The sequence below is a fragment of the Paroedura picta genome, chromosome 3 (genome assembly GCF_049243985.1).
Source record: "Paroedura picta isolate Pp20150507F chromosome 3, Ppicta_v3.0, whole genome shotgun sequence".
NCBI lineage: Eukaryota > Metazoa > Chordata > Lepidosauria > Squamata > Gekkonidae > Paroedura > Paroedura picta.
The window spans coordinates 116,434,691-116,459,381 of NC_135371.1; the positions used below are offsets into that span (position 1 = coordinate 116,434,691).

Consider the following 24,691-nt stretch of genomic DNA (forward strand, 5'->3'; position numbering starts at 1 on the left):
GGCACACACATATCTTGAATGAAATTTGGTTGGTCTTAAAGGTGCCACTGGGCTCAGATTTTGTTCCTTTCAGCCAGTGTTTTCATACAGCTGTAAAGGACACATCCTCACAGCAGATGGCGGCATTGATCTCAATTAGACAAGGAAAGGTCATCCGAGGGTTGTATGCCGAGTGCCTTCCCTTTTGCCTGCAAGCTTGGGATAAGTAGGATCTGATCAGAAATATATTACTTGTTTCAACATTGACATAAGGCTGATTTTTACTTGCACTGTAATAAAATAAAATACACAAATAACTCCTGGGGAATCCATGTCTGGAAGAAATGGTAGCTTAAGAGTAAGGTAACTACTTGTTACTAATTGGACACTAAAAAAAAATACACATTCCTGTCTTCATGAACAACTGTGACTAAAAGGGAAAAAAGCATGGCAGAACCATTTTATTAGATTTTTTGGTTGTGTAGTATAATGGAGAAAGTGCAGGAGAGACCATAGAAAGAAAGCACCGATTTCCCCTCCCTCCTTCCCTTTCCCACAACCTGTTTTAAGTCAGTGGGATGGAACTCTCTCTGCCAAGAAGGTTGAAGGTGCTGCATTGGAAGGCTCTCAAAAAGCTTATACCCCCCAAATTTTGTTGGTTTCTACTGTGCTACCGCAAACTATGTCTCCATAGACTGCTGCTGAATCTTGCCTGGAGTGTTTTGACTATTTAGAGCAGCACTACATTGGCACAGAGTCCTCCAGAGCATTGGGGGAAGAGGGGACAATTTTAAATTTATTCCTTCAAAATCTCTGTATACGCATTCACAGAAAAAGATCTTTTTGGGGGGGGGGGGAGCCCTGGAGTCTTAGCCATTCTTTCTCTTACCTTTCCATCCTATCTCATTACTGTGCAAAAGGAAAAAAATTAAAAAGCAATGACAAGCCCTGCGTAGGCTGGGGACAGAATTGAAACACTGCTAGAGCAGCCTCTGTGTCCTCCTCTGCCCACTTTTTTGCAGGTGTAAAGTGAGAGCAGACAAAAGTGGTATGGGTGTATTCATAGAAGGGATCATCAGGTTCATCTAGTCCAACCCCCTGCAGAATGCAGGAAAGTTACAGGAAAGAAGAAAAATCAGATTGCTGCATCTCATGCTGTCGGCCTATGCCACAATATGTCAGTAGGGACACAGTGCCCAAGTGCTGGTGGCCTTTCCCCCCAAGCATCTTTGGCCTTCGGCTGAGAGACCTAGCACCTCAGCTGCTATGAGGGTTCAGGCTCATTGCAGTGGCCCCCTGGAGTTTGATGGAGTTTGATAACAATGGTACTGTAATTCTGGGACAGCCCTTGATCTTGCTTCAGTCTCAACAAATCTGACTGATGCTATTAACTCATGCCATGTTTTCCTCCTCAATGGGGCTCTGTAGCCAGGGAGGGTAGCTGGCTGTGGGAAGGCTCTTGCTGGGGGTCTCCTTTGGGGTGTGAAAGAAGGGAGTATCTGAAGGGCCATGGTCTGGTAGAGGCTGAGAAGAGGTACCAACTGCAGCTGGAACAGACGTATCCAGAAGGGACAGTGCCTCCTGGCTGTGAGCCCTCCTCTGACTCAGCAAGCTGTGAGTGGGGTCACTCGGCCTGTCCTCATGGGCCTCAGGGAGGTCATCCTGCATGTCTGTGGCTAAGTCAGCCGCATCAAGGCCAGGCTCCCCGTCTTCCTCAAAGTGGACAGTGTTGACAGGCAGAGCCTGCCCAGGAGGCCCGCAGCTGCAGCCTGTGGTCTGTGTGTCCTGACAGAGACAGCTGTAAGTTGTGGATGCTTCAGAGACGCAGCTGTTCTTGCGCCTGAGCAAAGACAGTCGGCGCCCAAAGCCACCAGGTGCAGGGCCTGTGGCAAGGAAGCGGTTCAGGAGATGAGCAGGTACGTGGCTGTGATGGCTGTGCTCAAGACCCTCTGGAATCTCCTTCAGAGGCTGGAACTGCATATCTTCCTTGGCCAGGCTGTAAACCGAGAAGGGATATTAAGAAGCTGCCCCCAGTTTGCAGTAAGAAAGCAGGCACCTTTCATGCTACACTGTAGGAGAACAGTGTTACCCTAGCTGGTGAGAACCAGGTTGGTATGTCCTCAAGCCACTATTGTGCAAAAATACATGACCCTCCCTCAGACACGTGGGCTGCGCTTACTCTGAATGGGAACTACCCCAGTAGTACAACCTTTCGCCTTCCACCATATGCAGCCACAAAAAAGTATTCCTTTTCCCTTCCCCATTACTGTTCTGCTAACCCAGACCCTTTCGTATTCAGAGGTAGTAAACTTTTGAATACTGGTTCTAGGAGACAACAGCAGGGAAGGCCTCAACCTCTGAAGAGAGACAGGATGCTGGAGTAGCTGGGCTGATCGAGCAGGGGCAGCTCTTAGGGTAGGTCCTTAGTGTGCCCTCTAGCACTTACGTTATGTCAAAGGTGGATCCCTGGAAGGATGGTTGATGCAGCATGGAGACAGTGGCTGCTGTGTATGGGGCCCGAGGATCTGAGGCATCCCAGTACCGATCCTTTTCCAAGAGAGGCAGATCCCCATACATCTCATCCACAGCCATCATGGACACCTGGGAACAGAGAGCACCCCATGAGAGACCCTTATAAAGCAGGAGATGACAGGGCTAGTCACTAAGAGCTACGAACAAATTCTCCTTCGGTCCTATGCTAAGTCAGGGTTTGTGATTATTGGACAGTGGAGATTGGTCTTTTGCTTACGTCAGAGCTACTTTGGTTCCAAGCAGAAGGGTGGACTGACCTGCAGATTTCTGTCAATCAGTTTGTTGGTTTCAAAATCATCATCATCCTCCCCAAAAGGGTTGATGAGCTGCTCAGCCACCTGCAAGAGATGCATGTGTACAGTAAGGAGGAGATGTGCCTTCTCAGTTATGTGTTAAGTCATTCTGCTTGCCTTGTCTGTTGCCATAACAGGGTGACAACAAATGTGGCAACCATTCCACACTGTTTTTGAATCACCTGATTGTTCCTCCACCCCCCACCCCCACAAGCCTAATGTGTCTAAACCTGTCATACCTTGAGCCATCCGACATAGAAGAAAAACTGCAGCAGGGTAAAAACAGGGATGTGCAGATCCAGATCATGTCCTGAATAACCCTTGGCTGGGTCAAGGAATTGCCGGCCAATGAGACAAGCTAAAAAGAAGCTGTATACAGCAATGGTGACCACCTGTGGAAGCAGGACAAGGAGCGGGCAAGATCACCAGGGTGTCACAGGATCCCTGGAGCACCGGTTTCAAGACTTCCCTGCTCTGTGTGGATTTGGATGAATGCAAGAATGACTCAAGATCACACCTAGCATTTAACACGTGTGTGTTTGTTTTTTACGTGGGGGTTCAGTGTTGCTAAGCAGTAGTAACAGAATCAATTCTAGTACCATTTGTTTATATAGAAAAATTCTACGTTTTGGATTCATGCACAAGATCACATCTTCATGTTCCTGATTCATCTCAAATGGATAGTTCCCAACATTCCTTATAGAATTACTCATGAAATTTAGAAACACCATTTCCCAACTAAATGTGGAAACAATAGAAACAATTCAGGGTTTTAACCCAAAAATGATTTGTGTCTGTTAAAGGTAACTGCAGAAGAATGTGATAGTGATTGTGGGCATCCGAGAACAGTAATAATTCTGAAGAAGTATGCACCGTAGTGCATTTAAATCTCATATGTCCCACATAACCCTAGGCCTGTGCGTGGCTATTCCACTCTGGCATAACAAAAGAGCTGGGGCAGACCTAGATCAATGGCTGGGTTGCCCAGAGCAGAAAACATTCGCTATAGCTCAGCATGTGGTACTTGCTTCATCATCAGTGAGGTGACTTTCTCTAATGAAGGAAAGATTCCTGGAGTCTGCTATTTGGCTCTGAAGCCAATTCCAGCTGTGGTAAAACTGAGGTCTCTCCACCCCCCCCCCCCCCCCCCGTGAAGCTGTGTGAGAGGAACTGTAACAGGTGGAGGGAACAATTGATGTGCGAGAGGCAATTGTTTTAATGCTTTCCTCCAAATACAAATCTGTACAAGTGTATCCCAGATGATTTTAATTTTCTCTCCATATGGGCTCCAAACCCCTAAGCGCCCCTCCCACACGCTGATCTTTTCTTACAAGGGGCTTTTCCACCCTGCCCCATACATTTGCATGACCTTTTGAAACATTGGTTGGATAAGCTAACATGCAGTTTCAGCCTCTGGAAGGACACGTGAACTACAATGTTGCTTCCATTGTATCCTTTAAATGGGGCCCTAGCCCAGTCTGGTAGGAAAGGACAAGCAAAAGACAAAGCTGCTCCGCATCACAAGAGGCAGATAGTAGCCCCAGTCACCAGTGTGAGACCGGGGAGGGAGGTCCATTACTTGCCTGTGTATAGACGAGCGGTATGCTGATCCAGTCATAGTGGAAGAGCATGCTGCAGTTGCCGCGGAAAACGTTCAATTCCTGAAGAAAGAAAACAGCCATTACTGAACGTGAAATGAATGGGCCACACAGAACAGGTGAAAAATATGAAAAGCATTTTAAGAGTGAAATAATATTTCTATTTTCTATCTCCTGGGCAGAATTTATAAACTTTTACTTATTTATAAAATTGAGACAGAACAAGTTAAAAAGTGTATGGTGAAATGGATGCAAATTTTTCAGAAGTCCATTACAATGGAAGGAGAACTTTTATGGACTAAAAATGTAAAATTGACCAAGTGTTAGGCTTTGCATGAAAATTCGTATAAATGTTTTACAGATGGAATTTGACACCTAAAGTTATCAGGAAAATGTCTAAATACTCTGATGGGAAATGCAGGAAATTCCATAACACTACTGGATCCTTTTTTCATAGGTGGTGGCATTGTAAATTGGTTTAAATTTTTTGGATTAGAAGTACATGATAAATTGCAAACCATATTCAAGTGTAAACTTGCCCTTAAGCCAAAAGACAGATTGTGGAGTGTTTTCCCTGCCTAAGGTATGCCTAAGGAGGGGGGCAGAATTTTTCTGTCATGTGACCACAGCAGCGAGAGTCATCATTGCTTCTGGATGGAAACAACCACAAGAGCCACAGAGGGACTCATGGTGTGAGAGCCTGAGGGAACTTGCTCTGATGGCTTGGCTAAGCAAACCAACATGGTAAATCAAAGACTAGCTGAAGAATTCTGAAGACACTACAATGCATATCTAAAATGTCTGTTGCTTCTGTTTTTCTATGGAACTTTCTATCACTAATAATGTTCTAATTCAGTGGTCCCCAACCTTTTTATCACCGTGGACCACTCAACGCCGTGGACCATTCACCGGGGACCACTCAACACCTTTTACTGAGGCCCGGTGGGGGGGGGTAGTTTACTCCTCTACTCTCAACCACTGCCCTAGTGCTCTCTGATTGCTATAGTAATGTTTAAACATCCCTTCAAAATAAGATACAGACACGCCACAACAATGAAGTGTATTATAAAGGGCTGGGGGGGTGAAGTAAAGGGTTGGGGGGGGAGAAGGCGTGCTTCGGGGCCCACCTCCAATTAGTCGAATGACCACATGTGGTCCATGGCCCACAGGTTGGGGATCGCTATTCTAATTTACATACTGGAACAGGAATGATACTCTTATTTAGTCTGGGCTAGTTCTATGTTTGATTTTTATTTTTTACTCAGTTGTTCATTTTTCTGGAAAGGGGAGCCTTCCTAAACATGAGGTATGGAAACATCTGTTGAGCTAAAGTACTTCCATGTCTTCAGAATAAGAAAAGACAGGAAAAACTTTCCCTTCCTTTAATCCTCAGTTCACCCCGTAAGGCAGCCTGAGTCAGAGAAAAAGGTAGGCCAAAGGAGACAAGGAAGATACAACCTCCTCCAGAGAGCCAGCATGGTGTAGTGGTTAAGAGCAGCAACCTCTAATCTGGAGAGCTGGATTTGGCTCCCCACCATGCCCAGCTCTCCACATGCATTTATCTGGGTGATCTTAGACCAGTCACAGTTCCCCCAGAGTTCTCTCACCCCGACCTACCACACAGGATGTCTGTTGTGGGGAGAAGAAGGTAAGGCGATTGGAAGCTGCTTTGAGACTCCTTTGGATAGTAAAAAGTGGGATACAAAAAGCTGGGTCTTCAGGACATCAAAAATGACAGAGTAACTGCTGAGGGCAGTGTACATAATTCACTCTTGTTATCCTCACAACAGCTCTCAAGGAAGGTCAGGATAAAAGTATGACAATAAATAAAAGTATGAAAATAAACAATACTATGAAGTAGGTTTGGCTGAGTGGGAATGACTAATACAAGGTCAGCCAAGCAGGCTTCCTTGCAGGGGTATGGAACCTGTGTCTCCCAGCTCCTAGTTCCACATTGTAACTGCTAAAGCATACAGACTCAGAGACTCTCATGATGGAGATCCCAGCCTCACCTCCATGACCAGCTTGAGGGCACTATTGTCACGGATGCGGCCCTCTTTGCGTGCCTGTGCAGCTAAGTTTGTAAACCAGACACAAGGGATCCAGTACTTGTTGTAGGAAGAGTTCAGGTTCTCAAATTTCTTGCGCTCCTCCCGTGTCATAAACCCTGGAAAGCAGAGACAAAGATCAAATGGGAAGTGCATGACTTTCAGCCATACCCATTTACTAGGTTCAGTCCTGTGTCCTCACAATGTTCATTCATTATAGTTTATTGAGGATGGTTGGGGATACTCAGTACAGGAGAGCAACATCTCTTTCTTTGCCTGCACCAATATCAGCCTTCTTTCTTCCATATGAGATATTAGAATTTTGCTAGTACAGAAAGTTGTGAAATATTGAAAGTTATATTTGCATTCAAATTAAATTTGTATTATACACTGGGGGGAAAAACAGAAACTCACGATTCAGGATCCAGCAAAAGCTAAGTGTCTTTCATTCCCATTGATTTCATAACTCTTCTGTTTAAATCAAAAGTGCTTAATCTGGGTTGCATTGCGATCATGGTAGCTAACTCTTATAGATCTGTCTTAATAGGCAAGGCATATGTCTTACCAATGGTGAGAAGGTTTCATTGTAGCCTTCTCCGTATTTCTGAGAATATCCTTAAGCAACTAATCTAGTGACCTATCTTTGCATTCTCCTTCTGCCTTCTTCCCTGGTGGTAGTCCTGTTTGAGATTTTGATTTTTTTCAGTTAGGGATTCAGTTTCTGCAATTTTTCTTTGTTTCTCTGCATTGTTTCCAAATACTTTTGCTGTATCTTTGCACGTGGAAGGTTCAGGTGAAGCTTCTGCTAGATAGGAAAGCTTTCTTGGTATTACTTGCTTTGTTCAGTCTTGTTGAAAGTCTGACATTTGGCTCTACATCCCTTTTGTCATGTATGTAGCCAGGCTAACGATCTTCGGAAGACCGAGCCAAGGTTCTACCCATCGTGCTCCATGGTTCCCCTGCTACAGCATCCAATCAGTGGGATCTGGCCAATGGCATGCGGCCGCAGCCAAACCCTTTGTTTTGTATGTGTATATAAGCTGGGTTTTTTTGGGGGGGTGGTTTCAGTGTGGTCTTGGAACAACTTGGTACAACTTGTATCATGTTCTGGCACCAATAAAGAGGTGCAATGATTCTAGTGTCTGTGGTTCTTCAGCTACAAGATCCATTATGGATCTAACACCCTTGATTTTGTCTAGGTTCTGCTGGTGTGTCATGTTTGTTGTCCGTCATGCTCAGAATCACAGTTTCTATTTTTTCTCTTTTGCTGTAGATTTGTTGACATCTATTTTCTCCATATTGTTTGATTTCTTCCTTTCATTGATGTAGATCCTGATCATTTCTCTCTCTAGGATGTGGAATCTGTATCCTTTGTATCCCTGTGTATAACCAACAAATATGCCTCCTTCTAGTTTAAGATCCATCTTGATTTGGTCTGTTTTTCTTTAGGAATGTGAGTGAAAGAGCTTTGGATCTTAGATTATTCAAGTTCAGTTTGTGCCTATACCATAGTTCAAATGGTGTAATACTTGCAGCTTTAGTAAGTAGCCTGTTTGTAGGTAGGTAGCAGTGTTGATTGTTTCTCCCCAATACCTGTCAGGTACTTCTGCCTCAAGTAATATAATCTGGATATTTGAGGGAGAGAGTGGTTCTTTCTTTCTGCTACACTATTGTTTTCCAGGGTGTATTGGGACTGTAAACTGGTGCTCTGTTTCTTGTTTTGACAAGTAATTTGTGATCTCGTGCCCCATGTATTTCCCTCCACTATTAGTCTGGATTACTAATGGCTTTCTTTAGAATCCAGTATTAATGGGGGGAAGGGGGAAGGGGGCGGGAACAGGCAGCGCGTCTACCCACCCTAGCAGGGGTGCAACTTACCATCATGCCCCAAACTAGGAATTTTGGTGTGACCACTGATGCCTCCCTAACTATGGAGGCACAGGTCAAGAGAGTAGCGGGCCAGGCATTGTTCACCAGGCCCGGTTAGTAGCGCCCTACCTGTTCCCTGACCACTTGGCCACAGTGATCCATGCGACAGTCACCTCCAGAATAGATTTCTGTAACTTGCTCTACACAGGCCTACCCTTGTCCCTGACCCAGAAACTACAGCTGGTGCAAAATGCAGCTGCAAGGGTCCTCACTGGAACATCTTGGAGGGCCCACATCCAGCTGGTGCTGAGGCAGCTGCATTGGCTGCCAATTTCTGCCCGGATCCGGTTCAAGGTTTTGGTTTTAACCTTCAAGGCCATACACGGGTTGGGACCCACATACCTGAGGGACCGCCTACCGCTCTATGCCCCCCGCAGGAATTGACTTGAGGACAGTTACATGTCTTCAGTTATTTTTATTCATCTGGCTACTCTTAAGCCCATTTCCACAAGTGATAGTTTACTTCTAAGTTTGCACTTTCTGCCTCTGTGATGTGACTAGCACCAGCTAAAATATACTTCTAGTGATGCCAGCCTCGAGGGGGGGGGGCTGGGGATCCCACAGAATTACAGCTCATCTCCAGACAACAGAGAGCCATTCCTCTGGAGAAAATGGATGCTTTGGAGCAGACTTTCTCAACCAGGGTTTCATTAAACCCTTGGGCCTCTTGATGGCCTTGGAAAGATTTCCTGAATGGGTGGGAGTTAATTAATGTTTTTACATATTTTTTAAATATGTTAAACATGTTGACTACTCCCCCAAATGGCCAGTGATGGCCCTGGAGAGGGTGGGCATGTACACAGCTATGCTTCCCAACCATATTCTACACAATCACGTCACTTCTGGGATTTCTTGAGGCCTGAAGAATGTTTCAGGGGGTTCTTGACAGTAAAAAAATTGAGAAGGGCTGCTTTGGAAGATGGACTCTGAGGCACTGAACCCTACAGAGGTCCCTGCCCTCCCCTGGCTACATCCCCAAATCTCCAGGACTTTATGGCAACTCTAACCTGCCATCCACCCCCAGTGACCAGGGGGGTCTTGGCAACCCTATACCTCCCTCTTACAAGTTATTCTCTTTCCCTTGACTCACCTGTATTAGCAGTGTTTATAAGCAACACATGCTGTATTAAAACGTCTTCTGAGCATCACTATTAGAAAAGAGGGTTGTTGTGTTTTTTTAAAACCTTGCTATCTGACCAGCCCTAGCATTGGGGGAGGGGCCATCTAAAGCCGTCAACTTGCAATCTTCCCCACAATACTCCCATCCCTGCCATGACGTTTCTCTGTTTGCCTGGCAAGCACTCACCTGCCTCCACCACATGGTCCATGGTAGGAAAGCGCTTGAACACAGCAGTGCTGACCGAGCGCAGGATCAGCACAGCTGACAGACTGCTGTACCGCATAAGCGTCCGCCGATACAGCCTCCCACGTTCATCCGTGCCATGCACCGCCCCAGAGATGACACACATCAGCCGGTCTGGCATCGGCATGCAGGTGTATTGACTCCACCACCTGTTCACCACCAGTGTCACATAGAAACCTGAATGAACCCAGGAGACAGAGAGGGGGAGAGTCAAACACAGACCTAGGAGAGACCATCAAGGGCCATCCAGAGCAGCCCCCCACTTCTCTACCCAGTTGCCAGACAGAGCCCATCTTATCTGCTGGGGCCCATCTTGACAGCCTGCAAGAACTCATCTCCAAACCAGAAGCTCTTCTTTGCTTCCACGCTTAGAAGTTTATGCAGTATTGCGCAACAGGCAAAGAGGAAACAAGAAAATGGGCTTGGCCAGTTTCCAATGCCTGCTCGGACTGGTGGGAGTTGGATGGGGATACCTGCATCAGGGCGGAGCCTCTGCTCCTAGGAGAAGGGGACTGTTATTTAAGCATCTCACCCAAAACAAAGGAGACAGGAATGAGATTGGCATAATTGTCGCAGTAAATGACCAGCTTTTCAAAATTCCGTTTCTGATCTTCGTTTAAGACAAAGCTGTAGGTGGGAAATAAGAAAGAGACAAGGATTAAGAGGGTGTGTGCTTGCAGCAGGCTTCTCACACCCACACGTACACCCAGAGGCAACCTTGCCTAGATCCATCTAGTCACACTCATGCAAGAGAAGAGTCTCACCCGAAGAGCAAGTACAAGCTTTTAAATGGAAGCCATGGCTGTCTGTAAACATTAGGAAGTACCTGGACATAAATATCGGGGAGTCTTCAGATAAGTTTTTTTTTTTGGTGGGGGGGTATTTTTGTCAGGGGTTAAGGACTTGTGTGCAAAAATGGGCACACGGACCACATATACTTCTGTTGACAGTCAGAGTTGTGCATGATAATCTGCTGTCCTAGACCTAGAAGCTGATTTGATGCCAAGGCTTGTTGGTGGTACATTTACTTGGCATGCAGAAGGTCCCAGATTTAATCCCTGGCATCTCCAGTTTTTAAAAATCATTTGGCGATATGAAAGACCTCTGCCTCTGGAGAGCCACTGCCAGTCTGAGTAGCTGATATGAACTTTTACAGACCAGTGGTGTGATTCTGTATAATCCACTAATGTATTCACATGGTGATGGTTCTTTCTCCGGCTCTAGTTGCTGCTACATTTGCTCCTCTCTTGCTATTCTATCTGATCTCCAGACAAACAAGATCAGTTCTCCTGGAGAAAGTGGCTGTTTTGGATGGTGGAGTCTATGACATTTATCCTGCTGAGATCCCCCCACCCCACCCCAAATCCCACCCACTCCCAGCTTCACCACCAAAGTCTCCAGGTTTTCCCCAACCCAGAGCTGGCAACCTCAGTCAAGTTGCAGAGTAGCAAACTATGTCATATAGCCTGGTGCTGGAAAACAGGTGGGGGATGGGGGCAGGATTGGCACTCCATCCGGTGGAACTTTATAGCCCGCCTGAGACAGAAAGCCTGAAGATCCTTTCACATGCTACCCCTCATTACCAACACGTCTGAATTTCAACAGCACACTGAAATGGGACCAGGAACAGCCATATAAACAAGTCTTTCCAGGGGTGGGGGAATAGCCCGTTCTCTTAGGCTCTGCCTGACTGCTGGTTCTTTCCAGATCAGTCTGAAACAACATAATTATAGTTGTTGTAAAACGGGATGGAGATGGCCCTTTGAGGAGTGCATATTTATACATTTAACACCCTCCCCACCCACCCCGCTAAGAAGAAACTATCTTAGGAGTTCTGCATTGCTTTGTGGAGTTGTTTGAAGGGTAACTGGACCAAACAAAGGACGTATCCACCAGTCCTTGGGCAGCGATAAGATATCTTAGTCAACATTTGCCACAGATACAAGTGTGCCTCTCCAGTACGTCCACTTACCGATAGGTGATGCTGAATCCTGCATATAAGACAAAGAAGACCAGGAACTCCTTGTAGAGCAACTTGTAGATGCTTCCACGCCAGAGCAACAGTAGTTTATAGAAGCCACCAAATCGGGCATTGGCCACACGGGCTGTGTATGTCACAGTCATTGCCGAACCCAGAGATTAAGTGGGTCTCCTGCACAGGGAGAAGCAGGGTTAGGTCTTTGTGCATCCCATCAGTATTACCATCAGCATCTGGCTTTCTGCAACACCCCTGGCAGCAGAGAAAGCCTGGGAACCTTTTGACAGCCTGGCCTGGCTCATGCAGCAGCTTCTGCCTTGAGAGACTAGCATTAACTTCATTGCAAGCAAACACCCCTACTTTGTTGCCTACAGAGAGGGGAAACACAGAAAGCATCTCCCTTCTCCCCCCTTCCAGTGGATACCCTGTTGGGATCTGACAGTCATGGTGGAACCGCAGCCCCACTGGTGGCATTGCTGCCTTTGTTGTTGCTGAAACCTTTCTTCTGTTTCACCAGCAGATACGAAGGGGACCAAACAGGCAGCAAAAGCAAAGAGAAGGAGGGGAATCCGAAAGACCCAGGGGGAACGCCATTATTTATTTATCAATTGATCGTATGGTGGTGTGTAGCCAGGAGGTCCAAGGGTTGTCTGGCAGCCAGGCAAGGGACATTGGGAGGTGATTGGCCATTTTCAGCCTCTGTGTCTTGACCCCTAGGGTTCCTTGGAGGAACTAACACCCAAATCCTTGGAGACCAGCTGACTATTGATCATTAATTCACAAGAGAGCTCATCTACAAAAATGGGAATTTCTGTAACCTGTCTCTTTATGGCTAAGAAGACAAAGTTAATGTACATTCAGTGTGTTGTGTACACAAATGGTCTGATTTAGAATAAGGCAGCGTAGGTGTTCAATCATAATCAAATGTTTTCATATTATGTTCATCACATGGACGCTACTGTTAATTGTTCCACTCCTACCATGGTTGTGCAAAATGGTTTACTATGTGGATTGGGCAATTTCCTCCATAGCACTAAGAATAAGTAGAAAGGGTTCTACCCAGATAGCTCAGCTGATTGTACTAGTTGCCAGAAGGATGATTTGAAGTGGCTTCTATGATGTGACCTCTATGCCCTGACCTGCATAGCCCAGGCTAGCTTGATCTCATCATATCTTGGAAGCTAAGCAGGGCTGGCCCAAGCCAGTATTTGGATGGCCAAGGGAGGCAATGCCAAAACCACCCCTGAATGTCTCTTGCCATAAGCCAGCTGTAACTTGATGGTACCACCATCCCTATGCTATGGATGTACCATATTAATGGCCTCTCAGTTCTAACAGATGTTATTGTTTTTGGGGAGCGGGTCATTGCATGAATGGTGGATTTTTGCTTAGGAAAGGTTAGATGCTTTAGGTCACTGAAGCATCTCCTCCTCACGACAGTGTGTGTTGTCTAGCTATTTACTCAATGCTGGTCCTGCCGTTCTAGGAATTAACTGTCCTAGAGTCAGAAGGGACGATCTGGTGGAGAGGGTGAAATGGGGAAGATCCATCACACTTGTGCAAGCCAATCATTTTATCCAGCCCAGTTTAACTGTTAAGACTGATCATTTCGAAAGAGCTCTCCTTGGCCCAAACCATTGACCTGAAATGGGTGGAAGGTCATTTCAGAGACCCAGTCTTACCACTGCAAAGAAGTAATGAATAATCTCATGGCCTCCTTTTGTCTCCTGCTTTTTCCTCTTGTGTTCTATATGCAAATGGCATTCATTTTACCCTCTAGAAAACTTGAAGGCACAGAAATGGGATTACTCCAGTTTCCTCACAACTGGCAGACACTCCCCACCCCAAGAGTCTTATTGGGTCAAATGTATTTATCCCAGCACAAATTGTCATTGGAAAAGAGTCAAAAATAAGGGGGAGAGACCTCAGCAGGAAACCTGAGTACTAGAGGCCACACAAAGGGGCCTTAACTGCATGGAAACCAAATATTAGGGCACTTCCGCACACTGAAAAAAAATAGCATTATGCCAGCATAATGGTGTAGCACTAAATATTATTGTGTCTCTGGCCATTCCTCACCACTTTGCAATTCCTCTGTAGTCTGCTGTCTTTTCGCGCTTCTTACACTGCACAATCATTGCTGTAAATGGCGGAAAAGCGCAATGCAGTTTATACACAACTCTCTTCCGCCTGTCAATCAAGCCCGGCAGCCAATCCCCTTTCACCTTTTTTTTAAAGGTCCCACGATGTCCGCCAATTTTTTTAAAATCAATAGTTCTCTGTTGAAACACCTATGCATCTAATCATAGATACATAGTGCTTTTTATAACGCCTCCTCTTATGGAATCACAAGTCTTGAATCATTTAAAAATTAATCTCCTTCCTGATTTTGGAGCGGGGGGGACTTTAGAGAGGCATGCTTTCTGTGACAATTTTGGCTAAAAATAATTTTTGGCTTTGCCTGCACACTTGTAAACCTATTCGTTGCTCCAAGCAGTTCACAGTTCACTTAAAAAATATCTCCCCTTCTGGGAGAAGGGAGGTGGGTGCGAGGGCGGGACATTGGAGGCAGAGGTAGTGCTTCTTTGCCTCCACACATTTCTTTAGCATGTACTGTGCTGGTTGTTCGCTGGGGGAAAGCGCTTTTACTTTGGGGAATCCACTTTATACAAATCCCCCAGCTAGAGCTTTAAAATGGAGGATGTAGTCAGCTGTTTGCTGCCTGGACGCTGGATGTTGGTGACAACATGCGAAGTGACTGGAATATAACGACTATCTAAGTTAAGCATTTCACTATATTTAACGCATGCAGAAAAGCCCTTAGTACTCACTATTGATTCTACATATGTTGGATGATGCACTTTCAATGCACTTGAGAAGTAGATTTTCCTGTTTCACACAAGAAAATCCAGTTGCAAAGGTACACTGAAAGTGCATTATCCAGTACGTGTGAAATAAGCCAAAATTATGCACTATATGTAGGGACTGTTTTCACTAACCACACTATTCTCTTTGCTCTGTATTTATTAATATTTGGCTTCCACACAGTTAAGTTGTTCCCCTTTGTGTGGCCACAAGTTTTCAACGGCCACTTCAACATATGCATGAAATAGTCACCTGGGTAAGTATAGATATCCATATACTACACACTACATGCCCTACAGCAAGCCAAGACCAAAAAGAAATTATAGGTCAAGGCCAAAAGGTCAAGCAATGTACACAACAACAGAAAGTGGGTCCCAGTACTACACAGAACTCACATGAACGCGGAATGTCATCAAAGGAGTCTGGGTGTGGCTCACACCTACTAACTCCCAATCTGTAGTGTTAACAAACAAATAAAGAGCAACTCAGTCTTGATCCTGTAAGGAGGGTACATTTTATCACTGTAAATTCCCTAGGGCAAATGTTAGTCTGATCCCTTTCACTGGTTACCATATTAAACATGATCATGAAGGAATAGAACAGATATTGAAGTAATTTAGAATCCCTGACAATATTATTATTATTATTATTATTATTATTATTATTATTATTATTATTATTATTATTTAATTTTTAGACCGCCCTTCTCCCAATAGGTCTCAGGGCGGTTTACAACATAAATAGTTAAAACACAATAAAATCCCCATAAAAACCCCAATTAAAAGTTACATATAACATATCACATAACATATAGCGGCGGTGGTCACAATTCTGATCTTAGTTCAGCCTGGTGGAGAGAATAATGTTCAGAAGAGGGTGGCACCAATACAATACATCTAACCATGATCTCTGTGTTAGAGATCTCAATATTGGAGGGGATCCTCTGATGGATTAGTGGGAGAGCTGCCCTGGCCTCAACCATATGCCTGGCGGAAGAGCTCCGTCTTACAGGCCCTGCGGAAAGCTGGTAGATCCTGCAGGGCCCTTAGCTCTTCTGGGAGCTCGTTCCACCAGGTTGGGGCCAGGACTGAAAAGGCCCTGGCCCGGGTCGAGGCCAGGCGAACATCCCGTGGGCCCGGGACAACCAGTAAATTCATACCCGCAGAGCGGAGTGCCCTGCGGGGGGCATAAGCAACCAAGCGGTCCCGCAGGTAGACGGGACCCAGGCCGCGTATAGCCTTAAAGGTCAATACCAATACCTTGAATCTGATTCGGAAACAGACTGGTAACCAGTGCAGATGACGAAGCACCGGCTGAATGTGGGCCCTCAAAGCTGTTCTAGTGAGGACCCTGGCAGCCGCATTTTGGACCAGCTGTAACTTCCGAGTCAAAGACAAGGAAAGGCCCGCGTAGAGCGAGTTACAGAAGTCTAATCTGGAAGTGACCGTTGCATGGATCACTGTGGCCAGGTGTTCCGAGGACAGGTAGGGCGCTAGTAGCCGGGCTTGGCGAAGATGGAAAAATGCTGTCCGAGCTACATTGGTGACCTGAGCCTCCATAGAGAGGGAGGCATCAAATATTCCAAAGGTAAACTAGTTTGGGTCAGTTATGAAAAACAATCAAAGTTATGAAATCTACATTGACTAAAAGTACCACTGCACTAATAGCTCTGGGGACTCAGGTAGTTCCAGGAGTCAAAGTAACTTCTGTCTTCCATTTGGTTAGTGGTTTATTTATTTAATTTATTTATAATTTGACTTATAGCCCATCACTTTCATAACTGGCTCATGGAGGGTAACAAAGTATTTAAAAAACACAATAAAATCCCCCCGTACATAAAAACCACAACACAAACTGGCAGTGGAATAAAATAACCTCCCCACCCCACTCAACAGAAGTTCTATAACTGTCTTGCGGGATTAATAGGGAGCAACATGATGACCCTCCTTGACTAAGGCAGGGACCTTAATTGCCCTCGCTTCAACCAAAGACCTGGCCAAAGAGCTCCATCACAGGCCCTGTGCGATCTCTGTTAGGGCCCTCAGCTCTCCTGGGAGCTCATTCCACCAGGTTGGGGCCAGGACCTAAAAGACACTGGCCTTGGATCTACAGCAAATCTCTTGGGCCAGGGATCTTCAGCAAATTCACAGCTGCAGAGAAAATGGCCCTGCAGGGGTCATAAGGAGGCAGGTGGTCCCTCAAATAAGTGGGGCCCTGACCGCGAATGGCCTTGACGGTTAATACCAAAACCTTGAACTTGATCCGGGCCACAACTGGCACCAATACAGCTGCCTCAGTACAGGCTAGATGTGGGTCCTCCAAGATGTCCCTGTGAGGATTCTAGCAGCTGCATTTTGTACCAGCTGCAGTTTTCGGATCAAGGACAAGGGTTGGCCTGCATAAAGTGAGTTACAGAAATCCAATCTAGAGGTGACTGTTGCATGGATGACTGTAGCCAAATGGTCCAAAGACAGGTAGGGCACTAGTAGCCACGCCTGGCAAAGATGGTAAAATGCCACGTGGCTACTCCTGTGACCTGGGTGTCATCTGCGTATTGGTGACATCCCAGCCCGTAACTCCAGACCAACTGGGCCAGAGGGTGCATATAGATGTTGAACAAAATGGGGGAGAGGATCGCTCCCTGTGGAAACCCGTAGGGGAGACGGAAGGATCGTGACAACTCCTCCCCCCACACCCCCCAGATGCCGGAGGTTGGTGACCTCATGCGAAGCGACTGGAATATAGCGTCTTCAGAGGGTAAGTATGAAGCTAAATTTATAGCATTCAGAAAAGCCCCAAGTTTCAGCAGAAAATTAACTGATTTTTCCAGAGAGGTGTGAACTGATTTGGAGGGGGAGCTGCTGCATGGCCTTGTATCTTTCTAAGAGAGACACATTCTCACAGTGCTATTTGCATTATAGTATTTATCTGGGTGGAATAGGCATTACAAAGGATGGATTTATTAATTGTGGCCCTGCATAGAATACATGAATTAAAAACCTACAGGCTGGTGTGATATAATGTTGGATGCACTGGCTTTATTGAAGGCAATTCTTCCAAAAACACGAGTGCTAGGATTTCTCGCTCAAGGGTGTGAATTCTCAGTTTGTATTTTATTATGTATTTGCATGCCCTGCCCTTGTGGCATAGGTGAGGTTCCTTACCTTTTCCATTGTAGGACAAAAGACTGAGGAGCTGAGGACTTGTTCTGTTAATTGCGTGCATTCCATTTAAATTCCCAGATCAATTTCAACAACCAAGGAACATGCACCAACACAGCCACTGCTTTGTGGAGTGTCTAGTCTGAGGAATGCATACATCATTAAGAGTCTCAATTTAAAATGACAAGCAGTCGAACTTTGGGGAGCAACTTTGGGGAGCTACGAAGTCTGTTGCCCCCTGGGTAAATTTCAGTGCCAGGCATGAGATTCAAAACATTGACAGAATTCCTAAGCCATTTAGAGTGAGAATTTATACAAAATGAATTCCAGAAATCAGAATGTCATTAAAAGACAGACATTAAACACCACTGTAGCATCTCATGGACTTGTGGAATGTTTGGAGTGCAAATCCCCACACTGCTGGTTGCACGATTCAGTCTGAAACTGGAAGAGCAAGAAACGTCAACAAGAGATAGAGGGGCTAAATTATAGGGGCTTTGAACAACAGTCACTGGTTTGGATTGTGCCTTGCCAGGCCCTTGGCAGGGATGTCAGCCTTCACCTGGGACCTGGGGATCTCGAGGGATTATAGCTCACCTGCAGACTACAGAGATCAGAGACCCATTCCCGGGGGGAAATGGATGCTTTGGAGGGTGGACTGTGCAGCCCTGTGCCTTACTGATGTGCCTGTCCTCCCCAGGCTCCATCAAAGTCAAACGATTTCCCTACCTGGAGCTGGCAACTCTATACTCCTCACCAAAGGCCAGGGGGCACCTGGCCATCTGATGACCCTTGGCCTTTGGATATCAGTACAAGGAACAGTACAAAGAGTGTGTGGCCTGCAGGTGCTGTATCAGAGCATCTGAGATCTGAGAAATCCTCGGTCTCTAAACCCTTTTGACTGCAAGCTTATTTTGGCATGAGTATTTCCAGATATCAGCTCTGCATGTCATGAAGCAAACTGCCCTCTGTGAAAAATCCACCTCGTGCTAATAACTCTGGGTCCCTGAATCTGTTAAACATCTTCCTTATGCTGTTGGTTAATTTACTGCTCATCCTCTACCTATATGTATGGACTGATAATTCCCATTTCATTGTACCTGATGAAACGTGTCTGTACACAAAAGTTTACACCTTGAGTAAATCTTTGCTGGTTTCAAGGGTGCCCCTGGACTTTGTTTTCTTTCGCAGTTTTTTTGCAAAGTGTTTTTTGCTACTGAGCACATAGAGGCATCTGACGACTGGAGTCTAGATGGTAAAGGAGACCTCAGAAAACAATGTGTGTTTTTGTGTGACCCTTTCGCTTTCTGTTGGAAAGCCTGTCCTGTCTTCCCGCAAACAGCACTTTCTTTGCATTGCAATCCACTCTTCTGTTAAGGGTCTGCCATTTGACAGAGATGAGACACATCATCCTGCCTAGAGGTAGCCATTGGCATGAGATCCTCACCAGCTGCAGCTTGGTAGCAGCCCCCCCCCCCAATTCTATTCATATATATATATATATATATTTTTTTTTTTTCCTTGCTTGTTTTCCCCAGTTGAACTGAGAAATCAAGTCTCCCCCACTGCACAGACTGTAACCAAGCCTTCCTGGCTTAACAATACCAGGCAAGAACTTTGAAGGGGGCCTCTTCCCAGACTGCCTAAATGAGCTCTTTCATTAAAGCCCCTTTCTCCTCCCGTCAAAGATCTAAGGCTATTGTGTGAGCTGACCTCTCTCAACAAATAGCCAAAGATCATGTTTGTCTTTCCCTTGGGAGCAATTAAAAAGAAAAAGAATGTCACTTGTAGGGTTGCCAACAATCTGGAGGAAAAATATTCATTCATTCATTCATTCATTCATTCATTCATTCATTCATTCATTCATTCATTCATTCATTCATTCATTCATTCATTCATTCATATATAGTGGCTCTAATTATTACTGGTTCTAATATTTTGTTAGAGCCATTATGGGAAGAGTGGTGTGCGGGACACCTCCAGGTGTCTGGACACTGCTTCTGGCTGCACAGGCCAGTCTGGGCACTCCCAGCAAAGCTAGGCGCACCCGGATTCGGTCAGCCCATGGAGGGCCCACCCAAGGGAGCCAGCTGTGAGACGTGCTCGCAGCCAGTCGCTCCTTGGTCGTGGAGGAGAGCGCTCCCATACTGCTCTGGCCAGAGCACCAATCCAGCCACCCAGCTGCCAGCTGCCAATGTCGGGCACACTGATGCGGCTAGCCACCCGCACACCATCCAGCCAGCACACACTATTAAAAAGCATTAATTAAAGTACCAAACCCCTTGGCCCTCCACAGGACAAAATCCACCCAGTTGATTCCACAGCTCTGGGGAAGACTCTCTGTGCGTCTGTTCTGATAGGACAGGATGAAACCACCGAAGGCCTCTTTATACCAACTCCGTATTCAAGTGTCTAAGAATAGAGTGGTCAACTGTACCAAAGGCTGCGGAAAGGTTTAACCGTACCAACAGGGAAGGCTAACCCCTGGCCAACCTGAAACCAAGATCATTCACTAATGCAAATAAAGGTGATTTGGTACCAAACCCAGGCCTTGAAAACAGATTGAAATGGGTTATGGTTTATAACAGGAGGCAAATAACATCACCTGGTAAATAGCATCCAATGAAGCCTTTGTTAAAGAGGCAGGCTGTTTTCTCTCCAGGCTGTTGGTAACCCTACAAGTACAATTTGCCGGCATGACATAGGGAGATGTCTTCAGGTCTAAATGGCCATAATGTATTAACTGCTCTGAATTGGGGTTACTGAAGTATTCTGGCTAACAGGCTTGGTCTGCCTGAGGCAAGTGTTTACCAGGAGAAAATCATACTGGAGTCCTTGCAACAGACTTTTCCAAGGATACGGGATTTTTCGCAACCCTCTAGGAGTGAGATACAGCTATCTACATCACAGCAAGCAAGCAAGGGCTCCATGAGCAGCGGAGAAGACAGATCCTCTGTGGATAGTGGTTTGCATTCTCCACAACACGGTGATCATACGCACATAGGTGAAAAGAAAACTGTAAGTATGGGTGGCCGCTGTCTGTTCCCTCCATACATTCTCACCAGTGCCAAGGGGCAGAAAATTTGACTCTTCATTCTGCCTTAGAAACAATCTTTTAAACAAAAGAGTTCTGTTCTGGGTTTCAAGTATACCCAAGTTTTAAATAATAAAAATAGTTTACAAATAAGAGCAAAAAATAATGTACTACTTTACTATTACTTTTACCTTTATGCATGACCTTCCTCAGCCAGTTCATTTAGAACAAAATCACTAATGTCTCTCTGTGACAGAAAGCTTGGAAACCTAAACATGCTGAATGTGGAACGAACTTCTGATTAAACATTAAAGACTAAGCTGTAAGATCTTCTTTTATACTAAATCCAGCCCAGGATAGTTTGACCATTCTTTCTTGCTTCCAGTACTGTCCCATTAAAAACTGTTCTATTTTATCACTTTGCAACCCTTATCATCCAATTGTAAAAACAGATTGCAACAAGAGGTCACTCTCAATATCCCCATTTTCCATCTGGGAAAACTGAGGCTAGCAGCATACGATTTGTCCAAGGCCCAAATCACCTCTTCTTTCACGCTGGTTCAGAAGTGCAGACTCCTCCTTTTAATTCCTGACCCCCCCCCCCCCCCATGCATGTGAAATAAATCACCTCTTGGAAGAGCTATACAATTTTTTTGAAATTTTGAAGCCACAGTAGAAAGACAATGTTAAAATGTTTTGTTTTGTTTTTAATGGAGAGGGGATATTTAAATATATGTTAGATTTACTTGCCTAGCAAGCCTAAATGTATTTTGTAGCTTTCAGTGCATTAAACCATATTTTACATTTTCATATATAAGCGTATTGATATATTTATAGAATTTTAAAGTATAGATTCTTAGCTTTCTACAACCAAAACTGCAAACATATATTAAAGCAAGAGAAAGAGCCAAGATGCTGCACCCGACACTCTCTTAGCACATTTTATTAACTGCAACAACAACAAATCTATTCCAGAGGATTTTTTTAATGCATTCCTACATTCCCCAATATTTCTGGTGAAAACACTGAAAAAAGTCCTCAGACTTCACATACTATACATTCTGAGTGAAGAAAATATTGCCTTAAAAGACATTTCACTCATTTTGAAGGAAATAATATTTCATGGGATTTTTTTTTTTTAGTGCTCGCCAAAATGTCCCCAATTTTTCCTTTGAAAAAGGAGAGAAAAACTATTCAAATATTTTCTGGATGCCGCCTCTCAAACTTTCACATCTCTCAGTAGATAACATTTTCTAATAATAGTTTTAATGGCGTATAATAGCTATGAAAGAAACTCAGGTTTTGCAAAGATGTCTATGGAACCCAATGCCAGAGATGCTAACAGTAAGAAAAGCTGCTCCATCAGTCCTTATCCTTGGATATGAAGGGAAGAAGTTTAGCAGCATGACACTCACCAGTACAGGAGCTCAGCTTCACCCTTCACTGACAAAATCCCAGGAGCAGGAACATGCAGAGTGCCAACACCCTTTCCCCCTAGAAACAAATGCCCTTGGAAAGTTCCTCTTAGGTAAGGCGCGGTGTTTAAAAAATAACTCAGGCAACCCCTGCTGGTGTTTAAATACTCTGGAGTCTAGCCTGCTGCTTCCTGTGCTGCTGACCCTTTGCACCTCTTCCCACTGCTTGGCACCAGAACCTGGTGGGAGGGCTGAGGTGGGAGGCAGACACGAGGAGCCTGGGAGGGCTTCACAGACAGGGTAGTGAGGACGCAGAGCTCTCTCTCCCAGTTATTGTGGGAAGGGGAAAGAGATGTAGACTGAAAGCTCCTAGGGAGCTAGCTTTTCAGATAGAGTGCACCTAGGGAGTGGTGGGAATAAGGATGCTAGCCTCCAGGTGGAATTATTTCCCAACTACAGAGATCCACCCCCCCCTGGACGAAATGGCTGCTTTGGAGGGTGGACTCTGTGACAGAGGACCCCACTGAGATCCCTCTTCTCTCTCTGGAATCTCTGGAAGCTTCCCAACCTGGCCCCCTCTTGTGGCTGGCTGGGACCTGACAACCCTAGGTGGGAATAATGTAGGAGCAAAAAGGTTAAACAAAATAAGTACAAAGAGGAGGAAGGGATATTCCAGATAGGTCTGCAGCATTACTGAGTGAATTAGGAACCAGAATTGGTGCCATATCCTGTCCCCAACTATACAAGCAGAATGGGGCTTATTTTAAGGAGTCGGGAGGGAAGATGGAAAGAATGCCTTGATATGAAACTAATATTTAATCCCTGACTCCTGAACAGAGTCAGGGCATGGGCTACCCAATTTGTCTTTAAGTCAGAGAGTGCAGGCACGGTAGAAGAGGAGGCTGGAGCAGCAGGAGGTTGGAGCTCCACTGGGGAAAAAAAGGGTCTGCTTATTTATTACTTGGAGTGTAGCCCTCCCCCTTCCCTAGCACACAGGATGGGTTATCTTTTACAGATGAGCACAAATACCTAAAAACATTTTCTAGGTTCTAAGCTTAGCAGGGGAAGTGTAAACTAACACCGAGATGGGTGCATACATATGGGATATGCAGGTCTTATCCATCTGTCCAAGTTTTGACTACATCCTGCACTTGTTCCAGAAATCCTACACTGACTAGCAGTTCTGGGAGGAGTTTTTTTTTGTCTTTGGCTACAAGTCTTACGAAGTTCTAGAGCCAGTCCATTATCTGTTTGTATAAACACTCTTAATCCCTTTGCCTGTATACACCGGCTGGAACCACTCTACCTGCTGGGCTTTTTCCTTTTCCACTTTTTGACAAGTCAACAGCCTCAGGCTTCAGCTTCTCAACCAGCCACAAACCAAAGAGATGATTGGGCCAACAAGTCCTGCCACAGAGGGAGCTCGTACAGAAGGCAGAAACGAGGTACGAAAGGAAAAGGTCTATTCTACTGTGTTATATTCCAGCCATCGTGGGCTGGCTGTGCCCTTCCCACCTAGTGTTCATGAGTGGCCTACACAGTGAATAAGCCACCTACTGCAGTAGCAAACCGGCATCATGCTCTCCACAAGCAGCCCCTTTGAGTAGCTGAGTGTCACAGGTGAGGCCTTGAGAGCCAGTGTGGTGTAGTGATTAAGAGCAATGCCCTCTAATCTGGAGAAGCAGGCTTGATTCCCCATTCATTCACATGCAACTACCTGGGTGACCTTGGGCCAGTCACCGTTCTCTTAGATCTGTTTTCACATATCAGTTCTGTCAGAACTGTCTCAGAACGTCTGTTGCGGAGAGAGGAAAGGAATTGTAAGCCTCTTCAAGTCTCCTTAGGGTAATGAAAAGCAGGGTATAAGAACCAACTCTTCTTAAAAGCAGTGACCTCTACTCCGGGGAACCACACTTTGTTCCCCACTCCTCCATAGAGAGCCAGCTAGGTGTCCCTGGGATAGTCACTAAGCTCTCTTAGCCCCCTATATCAGAATTCAGTAAGTCCATATTGATTAATTTACTGTTCATTAATATTGACAAAGTCCTCAGAGTAGCTAGGCACCATCTGAAGGCTTAAAATCCACCAATAAAACAGTGTGACTGCCCTTGAGTGTCAAATGGCGTGTTCACTCCCATTTTGAAGGAGGGAACTGAGGCTAAAAGGTGTCATTTCAGCAACACAATTCTTGCGCCAAATCCCCATTTTGCCGGCTCTCATCGACTACAGAGCATTCCTTTCTTAGCAGGTGCAGTATCGTAGCCCTTGAGCACTGCCAGCTGCTTGATCCAGAGCTCAGAGGACTGACAGAAAGATCAGCACCAGCTAGCAGCAACCCGGACCCTGACCGCTGCCTAGCATATAGCCCCACATGCTCAATGCCCATTCCAAACCTTTTCAAAACTTCTTGAGATGCATATGAGCACAGCAGCTCCAGACTTCTGCGGATTGTGGTGACCTGTGCAGCTCCAAGTGGGTGTAGAGTGAATTGGGCAG

General features: G+C 45.5%; 1 protein-coding gene across 2 annotated transcripts; it reads right to left on the reverse strand.

Annotated features, from left to right (window-relative positions):
- Positions 1-410: 410 nt before the first annotated feature.
- On the reverse strand, positions 411-22,463 carry BEST2 (bestrophin 2). Of its 2 annotated transcripts, XM_077327249.1 has the most exons (11): positions 22,196-22,463; positions 14,981-15,039; positions 11,715-11,894; positions 10,275-10,369; positions 9,686-9,919; positions 6,415-6,569; positions 4,388-4,465; positions 3,044-3,196; positions 2,769-2,849; positions 2,426-2,580; positions 411-1,975 (listed from the first exon to the last, which is right to left on the reverse strand). In XM_077327249.1, the coding sequence occupies exons 3-11, from the start codon at positions 11,864-11,866 to the stop codon at positions 1,372-1,374; spliced, it is 1,707 nt and encodes a 568-aa protein (XP_077183364.1). In that variant the 5' UTR covers positions 11,867-11,894; positions 14,981-15,039; positions 22,196-22,463; the 3' UTR covers positions 411-1,371. The 2 variants fall into 2 exon arrangements, with proteins under 2 accessions (XP_077183364.1, XP_077183363.1); XM_077327248.1 differs by lacking the exon at positions 14,981-15,039 and having other exon boundaries at positions 22,196-22,457.
- Positions 22,464-24,691: the final 2,228 nt, after the last annotated feature.